The sequence below is a fragment of the Homalodisca vitripennis genome, chromosome 1 (genome assembly GCF_021130785.1).
Source record: "Homalodisca vitripennis isolate AUS2020 chromosome 1, UT_GWSS_2.1, whole genome shotgun sequence".
NCBI lineage: Eukaryota > Metazoa > Arthropoda > Insecta > Hemiptera > Cicadellidae > Homalodisca > Homalodisca vitripennis.
Window position 1 is genome coordinate 127144156 of NC_060207.1, and position 15928 is coordinate 127160083.

The following is a 15928-nucleotide window of genomic DNA, read 5'->3' on the forward strand; positions in this document are numbered from 1 at the left end:
TTGATTACATTTATCTATTTTAGTCATATTTTTCATCTCCTTTTATAAAAAGAAGAAAAGAAAAATCTGTTATTACTACTAATAAGACAGTTTAATTGTTAATGTAAATTAACAGATGAAAAATGTACAAAATCCTTATACGGTACGTTAGCTACTTTCAAAGTTAAATTCTCACGCATATGATTTCAATATTACTTTCAAATACCAGAGGTATTGGACCTACTATATAACTGTATTGTTCAGAGCAACATTATGTTATAATTGACCTTTTAAGAATTGATTGTTATATTAAGTTTAGCCTGGCTAATATAAATTAAGATGTATGTTATGATCTATACGTATCAAATTTATAAATAATGTTTACTTTGCTGTGGACTTGCAATGGTTGCTGTTCTTCTGAAATGATTTCTGTCACCCATTATGGTTTGAGTTGCTACATATGTATACAAGCTCCTTTTTAATCTTTTGAGCAAATTTGGATTATCAATGACCTATGATGAGGCTACTAGGATTGAAGGCTCGTGTGTATTTCAGGCATATAGAGCCCATATTAACGAGTCAGCCAGTTCTTTAATCAGTTTGTTTTCGACAATGCAGACCAATGTTACCATTCTGAATGGACATGGAACGTTTCACGATATAGGAACAGTGTGATCAGGCGCAAATTCCCAAAAGGACTTTTTGGGAGAAAAAGGAGGACACTAAGCAAAAAGGAGGACAGTATTAAATATATTTACAATCTTTGCTGAAATATTTATTTATACATTATTAAAAACACGCACATTATAAATTACGGAATTACTGTATTCCCTGTTATGCAGATAAAAATAACTTAAATTGGATTTGTTTTGACACAACATCACGGATGACCTATCTTTAAAAATTGATCATCTGAACGACCAATTCGCTATAATAGTGCAGAAACTCGATAAGCTTGACAAAATTGACGGTATAATTGCAGGAATTTCGGAAATCAAGACCGATATCCAAGCTATTAAGGCTACTGTGGATTTATTGGAACCGAGAGTGACCTCAAATGAGACGGATATTAAAGTAATCCACGACGAAATAGCCAAAATCAAGCAGACACGAGAAAATTACAGTGGGGGTGAATCTGAGGAGATTGTCATCCAAGAAATCAACGAGCGTCTATTTCGGAAACGGAATATCATTATCTTTAACCTCAAGGAGAGCTTGAGCAGGGACACCAAAACTAAAAAGGAGCATGACACTTTGCTGATTTCAAAGGTAATTGATGCCTTGAATATCGGCATTCATGTCAACGGCCTGAAAATTTTCAGGTTGGGCAAGCCATTAAAAGATAAAGATAGACCACTGAAAGTTGTTTTTTGTTCGGTAGAAGACGCGATGCAGTTCGTTAGCGGCTTCTCTAAAGAGGCAATTTCTGAGGTTGATCCCGCCCTCTCTGACATTTCTATATCGAGAGATCGCACCATGAAGGAACGGCAATATCTTAAGAAGCTGAGGGATGAACTGGGGAGACGCAGGATGAATGGGGAAAGTAACATCACTATACGTTACTTGAAAGGATCACCCTGTATAACTACCTTCGAGCCAAAAAACTAGAAAATGCTGGGGTAAACCAGTCAGCTTTGGAACTCTATTTCCAAAATGTCAACGGCTTAAGGACAAAGTTTACCTCATTGAAACAATCAATATCTGTCTGCCATAATTATGATATATTAATACTGGTTGAAACTAATTTATCTGCCGACATTTGTAGTGCTGAGCTTGGTTTGCAGAATTATAATATATTTCGTTGTGATCGTTCAGAACTGACCTCATCTAAGGTTAGCGGGGGAGGTGTTTTGCTTGCAATAAAGGATAACATACTATCCCAAGAAATCATACCAAAGAATAGATCTGTAGAATGTGTTTTTGCTACTGTCAAATTATCATCTAGTCATCGGATGCTGGTCGGCGGAGTCTACCTTCCACCTAACATGCCCTCAAGCCAATACTTTGATTTTGCCTCAATTGTCGAAGAGCTGCTCTTCACCTCTGAAAATTTTGAACCTATCCTGTTGTTGGGCGATTTTAACCTCCCCAACGCGGATTGGGATCCTCTCGGCTCTCAAATTCATGATCCTGCGAGCCAGCCAATCAAAGATCTTGCCCATATCTTCAATCTTACACAGGTCAACGGTGTTAACAACGACCGTGGAATATTACTGGATCTAGTTTTCTCTTCCAGGATAGACATCAGTGTCCGAAGGTCTCTTGATCGCCTTGTTCAGGTGGAATCACATCATCCAGCTCTCGATATTACCGTTCCATGTTTCAGACCAGTCACTGATAATAACAGGACCCATATCTACGACTTTAGGAGGAGTGATCTGTTTGAGATATTTAGAGTGATTCAGGGTTGGCCGTATCCGGAACTGAGCAACGTGATGGGGGATAGTGTGGAGACAGCATTCATTGATTTTTGTGGTTCTCTCAGTGGGGTGATCAGGGACTTGACCCCCACGAAAGTACTTGGAAAACGCAACTTCCCTTGTTGGTTTTCATTAGAGCTGAAGGCACTAGTCATTTTGAAAAAGAAGCTGCACGTCAAGTTCAAAAAGTCATTAAAAGACTCTGACTATTTGGAATATCGTAGTGTTCGTGCAAGGTGTAGGACTCTATCCGCCTCCTGTTACAGGGACTATATACTTCGTATTGAAAACTCCATACCAAGCAATGTGAAGGTCTTCTGGGGACACATCAGGAATATGAAACGCAAGTCTTCAGCACTTTCCAACCTGTACCTTGACAACGTGACAGCGGACACCCCTAAAGGCATATGTGACTTGTTTGCTTCTTATTTCTCTTCTGTATACAGGCTCCCACAAACACTTCCAGTTCCTTTGGAGCTGGAAACCTCATTCCATCTGTCAGGTTTTCACATCTCATGTGAAGAAGTGGAGGAGACATTAGCTGGGCTGGATGAAAGGAAGGGCGCGGGGCCAGATGGGATTCCCCCAGTAGTATTGAAGTTTTGTAGTGGTATCTTGGCTCCACATGTCACCCAATATTTCAATGCTCTTCTAACTCTGGGCATTTTCCCTAAGAACCTGAAGTCGAGCTTTATTGCACCTATCCTGAAAAGTGGTGATCCAGTAAATGCCAAGAACTACAGACCTGTTGCAATTCAGCCTGCCCTAGCCAAAGTTTTTGAGTCCTTGGTCTTACGTAGACTTTCATTTGAAGCCAAGAACATCATCTCTCCAGCTCAACACGGTTTTATGAGGGGAAGGTCGGCAACAACCAATCTCGTGACTTTGCAGAATGACATTACATCCTCCTTCAGATTGGGCCACCAGGTCGATTGCGTTTATCTTGATTTGTCAAAGGCTTTCGACAGGATAAGCCACATTCATCTCCTAGCAAAACTTAGGACTTGGGGAGTGACTGGATCTCTCTTGATGTGGTTCGAGAGTTACCTGGCGAATCGTCTCCTCGTCGTGCGTCATGCCGGTGAGACATCTTTTGTATTTGAGGCGGTGTCTGGGGTGCCTCAGGGTTCTCTGCTGGGACCTGCCCTTTTTTCTATCTTCATTAATGACCTTCAGAATGTCGTCACATCGTCTAGCCTGTTAATGTTCGCGGATGACGCCAAGGTATATAGGGAGATATCCACAGTTCAAGACTGCGCCTCTCTGCAATCTGACTTGGAAAGTGTCGTCTCCTGGTGTGTGCGGGATGGCATGGATATAAATTTCGCAAAGTGCTCTGTGGTCTCATTCCATCGCTCAGCTAGGGTCATAGTCTTCAACTACGAGATGGAGGGAACCATATTGAATCGCTCAAGTACAGTTAAGGATTTGGGAGTTATCTTGTCCTCGTCACTGAGCCCTGAACAGCATCTGTCTGCAATTACTAGGAAAGCCACTATTGCCCTCGGTCTTATATTTAGGACTTCTCGAGATGGGTTTTCACCATGGACACTTCGGGCCCTGTACGTCCAGTTGGTTCGACCAATATTGGAATACTGTTCGCCTGTATGGTCTCCCTACCTGTTGGGTCAGGTTGAACTCGTTGAAAGAATTCAGATAAGATTCATCAGGGTGATTGGGTTGAGACTTGGATTTGCCTACGACGGGGTTCCTGTTGAAGATCTGCAACGCCACTTTGGGCTCCTACCCTTGAGCACCAGACGCCAAATTGCTGACCTGATGTTCTTGAAGAAGATTTTGTCGTCGTCTTGTGATTCCCCGAGACTTTTAGAGAGGATCAATCTTCGTTGTCCCCGACCATCTTCAAGATCTGTGCAGCTTTTCGAGAGGGAATTCCTCGCTACGAACTATGCGTACAACAGTACAATACCGAGAATTCACAGGTTGGGAAATGGTCTTCCTGCGCATATTGATTTGTTCAGCATGTCCGACACATCATTCAAGAGGGAGGTCACTAAATATCTCTCTGGCCACACGTGAAACTCTGACACTGAACGTTATATTTTGCTTGCTGTTTTTCTGTTTTTGTTTTTTTTGTTAACACTTTTGTTTATATTTAATGGCATCAAACCCTGCATGTATTGTCGCATATTGTATATTTCACTGAATAGAGATGGTTTCTTGTGAATGTTATATATTGCTTGCTATTTTCTTAACACTTTTGTTCATATATTATTATAATAGCATCAAAATTTGCATGTATTGTAGCATGTTTTATATTTTGCTAAATGGAAATGGTTTCTTGTGATTTTTTTTTTATATATATCAATGAACATAGGCTACGCTAATCTTTATTTTTTTCTTTCGTATTGTATTTGTTCATATGCATATGTATGTCTCAGTAGTATATAAGTAACTCTATATTTTATACGCTACCGGTACTTTAATTAAGTCTTTTTTACGGTTCCACCTTCATGTTGCACTTGTTTATGAACTATATTGCTGTTGTAATTTTTCTTTTTATTCACGATGTTGATGTTATTTGGCACTTGTTTTGCTTATTTTTTTGCTTCTGTTTGCTTTAGCATGTATGCATGTAAACTATTTATGTAAGTTGTTTATATCAAGCCTCTTGTATTTTCTCAATACCTATAACAAATGTGAAATGGTGTATACCGTATGTAAATAAATAAATAAATAAATAAACATCGAAAAATAAAAGGAGTTCATATTATTAAAGTCTATATTGATGAATTAAAGTATTATTTGAGGCTATTATTGTCAATGTGGCATTAGACTGAATTAATAATTGTTAGACATTTTCTCTTTGAAATTATAACTGATTTGAACGCACATTTTTAGAACTATATTAAAAAAATGTTGTGATATAATTGGAATTAATTTTACTGCATTGATTAGAAAGCTATAAACTTGATTATGAATCCTGCTCAGAAGAATCCATAATGAAGGGCTATATTGACATACATATATCAGAAATGATCACTATAACATAAAAATATATAATGTATTTAAAAAAATTAACCTGTTATTCATAATACATAAATATAAAAACAAGGGGTAGTTGTGCCACCGCAGCTGAGCGGAAGAAGCAACAGAAAGTCCGTGACACTACAGACAACATAGAACAGAATCTAACAGCAGTTCAGATGCCATGGCATTACGTGTCCGCTGCAAAAATCTTTCATGGTCTAATTCGGGACTTCGAAAATCAAAAGAAACGTTTTATGTGATGCTACTATTTTTAGAAATTTAAGCCGGTTATTTTACATAATTTTCAAAAGCCGGGAGGACAGGAGAACAAACATTAAAAAGGATATGCCTCCTAAAACCAGGCAGCTCGTCACCCTATGTGAGAGGTATAAAAGGTTATTACACCAAGGGAGTGTATTACCAATGAACACGGTGTGATGCGCATTACGTCAGCTAATATAAATAATTGAAAAAGCTAGTATACACGATTACCAAATGTAGGATTGTTAACCGACACACTGACTGAAATCATCAACATCAACCGGATTCAAGGGATGAAAATGGTGACGATTTGCATAAAAAAAAAATCCGATTGGTTCGTTACAGGCAAAATGTTTTAAATTTAAATATATTATTACTTTTCTTTACATTTCGATTCTTGTTCTAAGTTTAAATATATAAATATTAAGTAATGATATTGTTCTATAACTACCTAATCGCTACATATTTGTACAATAGGAGGATTCAATATAAGACAAACGAATTAATAGAGAACAGTTTTATGTGCATTTGATCACCGGGCCCAATTTACCCTTGAAACAGATTTCGTGCTGTGATTGAAAAATGTACTAATTTTTTTGGCCAAAACAATGCATTTTATGAGGTATATCTCCCTCCATAACGGCGATCAAGAGAGTGGAGATGAATGGTAAATAAAATAAGATATATACATAATATACAACATATATGTTTAAAAAATATAAATAGGGATCGAATATATGCATTTATAGGTAACTTTTACATGTTGAGAAACTATAGAGAATTGTACCTCGATATCTATTAGACTGAAAAATTTATTTGACCAGTGAATTTTCAAGGAAATTGAATGCTTTTTATCTATTTTCTGGACGCATTTCCCCATAGGATGGTTCGTTTTCGTTTTATTGGATTTGGCTCTCTTGAATTTTCCACAAGGAAATTTGGGTGGAAAATCATGTACTACACCCTTATACATCTCCAAACGACACCTCAAATTTTCGCTTTGGAATTATGCTCAAGTAAAACCACTTGACTTTATAATATGGATTAGGTGAACTGCAAAGTTTTACTTTTGTTGCTAATTTAATGTCATTTTTCACTATCTTTATTATAGTTATTACTGTTATAACTTTCATATTTTAACGCCATTTTCTAAATAAAATTGAATATAATATGGATGATAAATATATTAAAGCATTATTAGAGATTTACAATTACATTTTTGGTTGCTTTCTTGTTTTAAGTAATCTCTAAATTGGCCTTTGTGAAAAGGTTTTATTCGGGGACGGCTCGATTACTCCACTGATCGTTGGCCCAACGACCCTCCTGGAGGAAATGTAATTTGTACAGAGGATCGTTGGCCCAACGACCCATTTTACAAACATTTAGAGGTTCGATTACTTCACTGGTTCGTTGGCCCAACGACCCTATTTGCTTCATTTCTGTAAATTGTAAATATAGGGTCGTTGGTCCAACGAACCTTATATTTTTTATTTACTGGTAAAGGTTCGTTGGGCCAACGATCAGTGGTGTAATTAGACCATGAATTAATATTAAGCAATAATATTTGAATGGGGTCGTTGGGCCAACGAACCTAAGTGAAACGAATCGTACGATGTTCAAAAGAGGGCCGATTACACCACCAGGCGTTGGCCCAACGACCCACGCCGCTACATTAGATCATTTCAGCGGCCAGAGGGTCGATTAGTCCACTACTTCCTTCTCCTTCTTCTTATAAGTCCCCTTGCAAGGCAATATTTTACTTTTTTAGCACTCCAGTTAATACGTTGTTTTAGTGTTGTTCTCGAGATACTAATGTATGTAGAAAATATGTCATAACTGATAAAGTAACCACATTAAATACTAAAAATCAAATATATACATATTAGTAGGAGTATGTACTAATATATTAGTATTAGTATCCACAAATGATAACCTACTATGAGACGACATTTTGTTTTTATAATTACCTGTTTAATATTTATATAACAAGGTTGATATAAAGTATAAGTGGTTTCATATGTAACCAAATATTAGATTATTAAATTTCGTTGACAGTTATATTTTGCATGGTTAATAAGAAGTCGGTAAAATGTATTGAAATTCCGTAAACGTTGTTAGACGCATATGTTTTACAAGTTTAGGAATAATTATAATAGTAATATCATATAACATCTTAACGCCATTTCAAACCCAATTATTTTCCATAGTAAAATGTATCGAGAATTAGTTTGCATCTTAAAAACCTATTATTGTAAGATTTCTCAGGGTCCATAATCCTTAATATCATGTGAAAATTAATAATTGTTAAACAGTTATAACTACAGTTAGAAGCATTATTTACATATTTTATGGTTTTTGACATTTGACACAGGTTATTAAAATATTATTACACAAGAATGGAATTTTAAACGACTGTTGTGTATAGTTCGATACATGAACCACTTTCACTGAAAGATATTTTTTAATCATTTTAATTTTCAATCTGAAATCTTTGGACTCAAACAAATTATAAAATACAAATAGCATAACAAGACACACAATGGAAATATATAACACAAGATTTATACATAAAGAAGAACATATAGTATTTGTCGATTACTACATTGCCAGTGACATAAAATAATTAAGGTTGACTGAGGTTTTGAGCAGGACGTTATGGTGTTAAATAATTTCGATAAGATGGATATTATTATGAAATAATGAATAACTTTTATAAACTATATCAGGACTCCTCCTTAATATAAACACTTATTCATTGATATGGAAAAGAATTATGCAATAAATCTACACTATTTAACAATGTGTTATTGTTTGACCACAATAAATCGATACTGGAAGTATATGAGATATAATCTAAATAAAAATTTATTTTAAATGATCAAGAATTAGTGCAGTTTATTTATACCAGTTTATCCATAAAAATATTTCTATGAAATATAAATATTTTATACTTTGCTTACCTTACTTTGATAAATTTTCTTTCATGCATACAAAACAATCAGGTAATATAATCAGGTACAGTGTTATTTGTTAAGCCAGACCGTTATTTGGAAGCAACGTAATATATAATTTTATTTTAAACATTAGGTCTGTGGTAAAAGAGAATTGGATACAAGCAAAATATAAACATCAACTGATATGTGTAAACTGTTGATGGTTTTTGAAATATCAAGCAAAGAGAATAACAGTATAATAACAGGGTATAAGCAATTTGAAAAATACTACAGATTTTAAAAGAAAACTTAATTTTAAATTTAAGAATTATATCAGGTTTGGTTTTAATATCACACACATTGTACATTTCTGACTTCTACATTTCAAACTCGATTTAGGCTAATATTAAATCTGTTCAAATCAACAGTTAGGCCAGTGTAGTAGTTTAAATTAATGAAATCGCTGAATTTGTTTTTATGTACAAAAATTAAGTAAAATACAGTTCTTTTAAAAGCGTTAATTCATAAACTGGCATAAACAGGTGAAAAGATTGCAAGGGATATTTAAAATTGTAATACTAATCTTATAAATGAAATGTTACGCGTTCATTTTTATGGAGAGGCTGGTCTCTTTCGAATCCTTATTCTGCTCTTCCTAAGGTGCCATTGGCATTTGCAAGGATCTTAACAAAGATTATAAGGGGAAGGGGAAAGATTATAAGTAATGCTTTTGTTTTTCAAACAGTTGAAGTGGTTGTGAAGTTCCAAGCTTTGTGCTTGAGATTGGAGGAATGAAATGAAAGAATTTTCAAAGCAGCCATAATTTAGGTTATTGATCTACAATTATTATTATGCCCTCGTTCCCGGAAGCCAGCTTATCCGTGTGGCCTTGCACTTACTTCCTGGTCTCTGTGCTATTGTCTTGTCTTTTCTGCTCTTCTTCGTTTGATTGACAGAACATGTCATCACAATTTATTGGTGACTAAGGAAATACTTCAGTTTCCACGATAAACGGCTCCGTGAACTTGTGCACAAACGTGATGGAAATATTAAAAAAACATTAAGATTTTTGTATTAATTTTGTGCCTTAAAAATAATTCTGTGTTTTAATTTATAATCAAGTCTATTTACAAATTTTGCTTATAAAAATATTTTTTTCGTTTTCATAGTGGTTACTTATAAGATAAATATATAAACATGTTTCCTAACGCTCAGGCAAATCCCATGGCATGCATCATCGAACCAATGTCCTTATGCAGAAATTAGGATTCAAGCAACATTTCATGTCAGTAGGTAAGTTAATCCTCACAAACATTTATGCACCCACACCCACTGCCATGAAGAGGAAGTTGTCCGAAAAACATTTATGATCTTGAACTACGCCCTTTGTCTCCAAGGGAAAGGAGATTAAATAATTATCGTCATTTATCCCAAGAATCTCCATGTCCATTTTGGTTAAAATCCATTTGTCCCTAAATCCTCTATGATTGTTGTAAAGAAATGTGGAGTTGGCCCTAGAACTTCGTATCTGTAGTTTAACATTTGGACCGTGTCAATGTTGGTCAAAATCTAAGGATCAGAACACCGTCCAGCAGTATTGTTCGAATATGGATTTAGTCACAGGGATTTACTATACTTGGAATAAGAAATGATGTTATATGTGTATGTTACAATATTTCCTCATGGTTCGGCGCCTCGTAACGAGGGTTGTATTATAAAGACAGTTTACTTTGTAATATTTTGAACAGTCTATCAGTTATACTCAATAATTACACATCTCGTTAATATATATACAAGTTTTATTATTTAATAGGAATCAACCTAACCTTTTCCAGATCAGAAGGTTAAGTATTCAGATCAAGTCGAGGTCATAAATATAGGAAAAGGTCGGGTTGATTCCTTTTAAATAACAAAACTTTTATATACATGGTAACGAGATGTGAATAAAATTGATAGACTGTTCAAAATCCTACAATTATTTAGACAAACAAACAGTCTTAATAATATCAATCCTAGTTGCTAGGCCCTGAACTATGTGAAAATAAGGCTACATGTATATTATTTTAATATTATATATTTCCACTGTACTTTGCACCTGCAGCTCCGCTCTCCCCTCCACGCTTTACTACATTTCAAGAGCCCGACAACCCTAAATATACACAAACACACAACAAGAAGAGTGTTCTTAATAGATGACGTTCCTCTACATCTATTTAGGTGAAATTTCACATTTTATTATAATATCCATTTAAAGCAAAACTAGATGCGCAAAGATTAATTTTTATTATTGTTTAAACAATGAAAAAAACCTAGATAAAGAATTTGATAAACATTGCAATTTATAGTATGAAAAACAAAATACCACATCGACCTTATAAATGCATTCACTGTAGTTGTAATCAGAGATCAAAACCCCCAGGCGTTCCACTATAAAGTCTGTTTGTGGAATGAAAGATTGACAAAGTAAGTGCTTTTTGCTCCATGTTCAAAATAGAGCCTTGGATGAGCAGGCAGCATCCACTAGCGTGTCCTCTTACGTACGGGATGCTCGCATGATCAAGCTACATTAGATACCGCTAATAAAAACTACACAGTGGCAATAAAAAAACCCTCAAAACTAGTCTAATGACTGATCGATCCTCCGACTTGAGTAAAGGTTTAGACAAGTAATAATAATGGGGTTATAGAAGCGATGAGACAATATGCTTTTCAAGGCCACATCACAGTGTCATCACGCCCAACTCCGAACACAACATTAACACTGTTGCCGTCTTCACTTTTACATAGAGGGTAACTACAAAGGTTTCTTGTACTATAGTCAATTTACCTAAGGTTTACGCTGATTCTCTAAGTAATGTTTGATATGATAAAGGTTGAGTTTTAAAGTGACACGAGCCTGTTTTATGTATTTTTGGCTCGGTTTCTGTAAAGTAATTTATGTTCTTTTAATTTTTCTTCTTTTAGCCGCCCGTCAAAAACCTGCCGTTCTCGGTGGCCGCCTAGTTTGCCTAATGGGAACGATTGATTCTCCTTCTGTACAGGTCTACTGCTTCACTATCTAAGTCATACTGGACAATAATATAGAGTAAAAGTAAATAATGTACACTAATTTGAGGGTTTTACAAATTTCATAGAACACTTCTCGGTAGTTGTTAATATAATTACAATAACCTTAAATACTAAAAGACAAGCTACATGATTTGATAAAATCTAAGTTGTGCAGTTCACACAACGTCGAAACGATGCTTATCCAATTAAATTCTTACAATTATCGGTTTTTATGTGGAGAACTATCTTAAAAAACAGATATTAAACCGGAACAATATTGTGACTGAGGGTAGCTCAACGGTTAGGCCGAAATAGTGTAGTTATGACACCGGCCGTGTAAACCGAAGAACTAATCAGTTTACTACTTTTTATGATGTAAATTAACTGTAAAAGAAAACCACCAGGCTCAATGAAAACTGAATAAAATCATGTAAATAAAATCGTTGACTGCGACTTCATGTTACGGTCGACAGTAAGTTGTCACTCTTCACATCAGCCATCACAGCGTACAAAGCTCAGATCAGATCAGATCAGATCAGTTCTTTATTGCTTTTAGACAATATATAACATTGTATAGCAGTCGTCATATATTCAAACAGCAAAATATACTACACACTCACACACAGTCAGACTTACATTTCAATCATTCACACTAATTCACACTATCTTTTGGATCCAGATTTTAAATTTTGGTAAATTTAAGATATTTTTAGATATCCCAGCGACTCATCATAAACTCCTCTAGCGAATAAAATGCTTTTGACACCAACAGGCGTTTGAGACGAGTTTTGAATTGGTTTTGATTAGTTGCATTTTTTACACTTTCAGGAGCTTGTTGATTAAGCCGACGCCAACCTGATGCGGTAAATGCTGAGATTCCGCCCAGTCTATGACTATGGACTCTAAAGTTGTCCCTGGCTCTAGTCTCATACTGATGAAAGGTCCCTGCCCCGGACTAAAGTGCACTTCGATTGACAGTACAGGATCACATGAAAACATGTAGAGACAGGGCAATGTCAGCAAACCTAGCTCCCTAAAAGAGTCCCTACACGACTCTCTGTAATTCAACTTTGCAATAATTCTAATTGCCTTTTTTTGAAGCCTGAAAACGCGTTCCATCTTGTGTTTGGCACAGCCCCCCCACAGTCTCAAGCCATACGCAAAGTGCGGATATATGAGACCGAAATATGCCGTCATTTAAGACTTCAGGGGAACAGTATTTAGCTAGGCTTCGCAAGGCAAATATGCCAGAAGTAATTCTAGCACATATATTGTTAACGTGGTCGTCCCAGGTCAGACCTGATCAATGTACATCCCCAGGAATTTTGTGGATCCAGTTTCCTCTAAAAGGACATCGTCCACAAATACAGCAGGTTGCCTTGCAAATTCCCTTGGTCTTAGGCAGAAATTGATGACATTTGATTTTGATTGGTTCGTTTTCAAATTCTGTCAGTAAAATACTGAATGCATGAAGTCAGTTCCACAAATGATGTGATTTCCAAATCTTGTGTAGTTTTTTCCTTTGAAGCAAAGAGTCGTGTCGTCGGCATACTGAATCAGATCACCATGCTGGATCACTGAGTTAAGTCTACAGACAGACGTAAACTAAAAAAAGAATAGGCCCAAGAATAGAACCCTGAGGGACACCGTGGGCTATTTTAATTTTGCTAGAGATGACATTCGAAAATCTGCACGCATTGATCTCGATTCTTAAGATAAGAAGCAAGCCACGCGTTTGGCAGACCCCGAACGCCACATTTTTGTAACTGGTGCAACAGTGTTTCATGATGCACACAGTCAAATGCTTTGGATAGGTCAAGAAATATGCTGAGCACTTGTTCTCGCCTTTCCAAGCCATCAACAACATTGTTCAAAAGACTGTTTACAGCGTCAATTGTTGATCTTTTTTTTCCTGAAGCCAAATTGTTTAGGATTTAGAATTTCATTGCTTTCTAGAAAAGCTTTCAAGTCTTTCACAGAAAACCTTTTCAAAAATTTTGCTAAAAACTGGAAGAATTGAAATTGGACGATAATTGCTGGTTTTGCAAGGATCGTCTTTTTTAAAAATCGGTATAACTTTAGCTGTTTTCAGTAGACATGGAAAAGTTGCAGATTCAAATGAAAAATTTATCAATTTTGTGAGTGGCCTCAAAATGTACCTAAAGCAAACGTTTGAGTAACCAAACTGACATCCCGTTAGCGTCACACGATTTCTTTGAATTCAACCCCTGTACGACACGGGCTAACTCCTCCACACACACAGGGGCCAGAGCCATGGATGCAACCGGTTCCCTAACACCAATTTCATGATATCGAGGTTCTAAAAATTGACGAATCAGTCGAGGCCACAGAAGAAAAAATAATTATTAAATTCGTTGGCAACCTGCAACTGATCATCAATTACGCGTTCATTAATTTTGATTGATATAGACTCAAGGTTTCGGTCCAAGTTTGATTTATGTGCCGATTCATTGATTATTTTCCATTGCAGTTTTAGAAAAGTTTTCACAATTTCTCAGGGCTCTATTGACGTCATGAGCTTTAGCAGCTTGAATGACTTTTCTATAGATCCTTCGATATGATCTGTAAAATGTTTTAAAATTTTCGTTTTGTGTTTGGACAAATATTGAGTGAAAAAAATTTGAGTTTATTCTGGAAATGAGAATCCCTTTAGTTAACCAGGAATTATTTTTGGGTTTGAAATTGTTTTTGGTTTTTATAAAAGGACACGAAACGTCTAAATAATAAATGAAACGGTCATTGAAAGCTTGATACATGTCAATTGACATTCTCAAAGCTGTTCAAAAAGCTCCAGGTTTCATTTTTTAATAAATTGTTCAAATTGGAAATGTTTTGGAAATTGAAAGCTCTTTTAATTTTAACAGATGATTTTTGAGTTTCTATTTTACATCCATGTATCACAACCTCCTGCGCAAAGTGATCGGAGACAGCCGTATTCAAAAACAGAGACCGTGACATTAGGAATGTTTGTAATGACGTTGTCGATGGCAGTACTCGTCATAGCAGTCACTCGTGTTGGGGAGTTTCACGGACCAATTTAGATTAAATGAGCTTAAAAACATCCCGCAGCCCGCTGGGTCAGGGGGTCGGTGGGATCCAAAACGTTGATATTTAGATCGCCAATTATAGTAAATTTCGATGAGTTTAAGAAAAGACAATTTATAAGATTTTCAAGGTTTGTAAAAAAAGATTCAGCACATCCATTGGGTGATCTATACAACCCTACGATTGATATTTTTTCCAAGAGTGTTAGATATGATCTTAACACACTGGCCTCAAAGTTTAGATCGGTAATGTGATTAATTTTAAAATTTTCAAACTTCAATGGTGCTTTCACGAAAATTGCCACACCGCCCCTTTAAAGTGCGTTCGACAAAAATTTGATGCCAATTCATAATTTTGAATTTTGAAAAAAATTTATTGTTTCAGTTTTGAAACCGTGTTCCGAGACAACAAATACATCAGGTTTGAGTTCGTCACACATGAGCATTTAGCTCATCTATTTTATTGGTTTGCACATTGGGGCGTTTTGATGTACCAATATAAACTTTTCATTTTGTTTTGAATTAGAAAAACTTTTGAAATTTTGGCAAATTTTGAGTTGGGTATTTTTCTAAAATTTTAACTGGATCCAAAGTTTCTCCTAACCTTTCTTTAAACAGGTGTCGACAATTGAGTTTTTTTGGTTAGGAAAGCGTCCATACATTTTCATTTTCCCTGTCAGTGAAGGTTCCTGCTACGGCACGGCGTCAGCGTAGGTGTCAAAATTTCCGGGACGAACTATTGGATGATGTGGAGTGTTGTCCGTGCATGGAGTGTCTAGAGAGGGCACTTGAATGGAAAGAAAAGAGAGCTAGTTGATTGGAAGGGGGTGGAGATTGGTGATGACTGCAGTTTGTTTGGAGATGTTGAATCAGGATTATATTTTTGTTGAATCAAGCTACAATGAAGACGCCAAAGAAGACGTTTACTTCAGATTAAAACTATTAATAATTATAACAATGTTTGTCACGGAGACATCAATTCAAGTTTGCATGTTTCAAATTGGAAAGAAACTGAGGAAGACACCATCAAAAGAATAATCTTGAACTTATGGGAAATTAAAGCTCTAGTAGTGGTCAGTTGCATGTGAAACTTGAATTATTTTTTTCGATATCACTAATAACATTGTATTTCTAATATATTACCTCAAATTACACTATTCTACTTGTAACTAAGAGTCTAATAGCTGCATTACGGTTATAGATTACCTCATATAGAATACCCATTATAAGA

The 15928-nt window shown here is 35.8% G+C and overlaps 1 protein-coding gene across 1 annotated transcript; it reads left to right on the top strand.

Moving 5' to 3' along the window:
• Positions 1-496: 496 nt before the first annotated feature.
• LOC124353037 lies at positions 497-15147 on the top strand. Its single transcript, XM_046802836.1, has 4 exons — positions 497-521; positions 962-1522; positions 1795-3480; positions 15083-15147. The coding sequence occupies exons 1-4, from the start codon at positions 497-499 to the stop codon at positions 15145-15147; spliced, it is 2337 nt and encodes a 778-aa protein (XP_046658792.1).
• Positions 15148-15928: the final 781 nt, after the last annotated feature.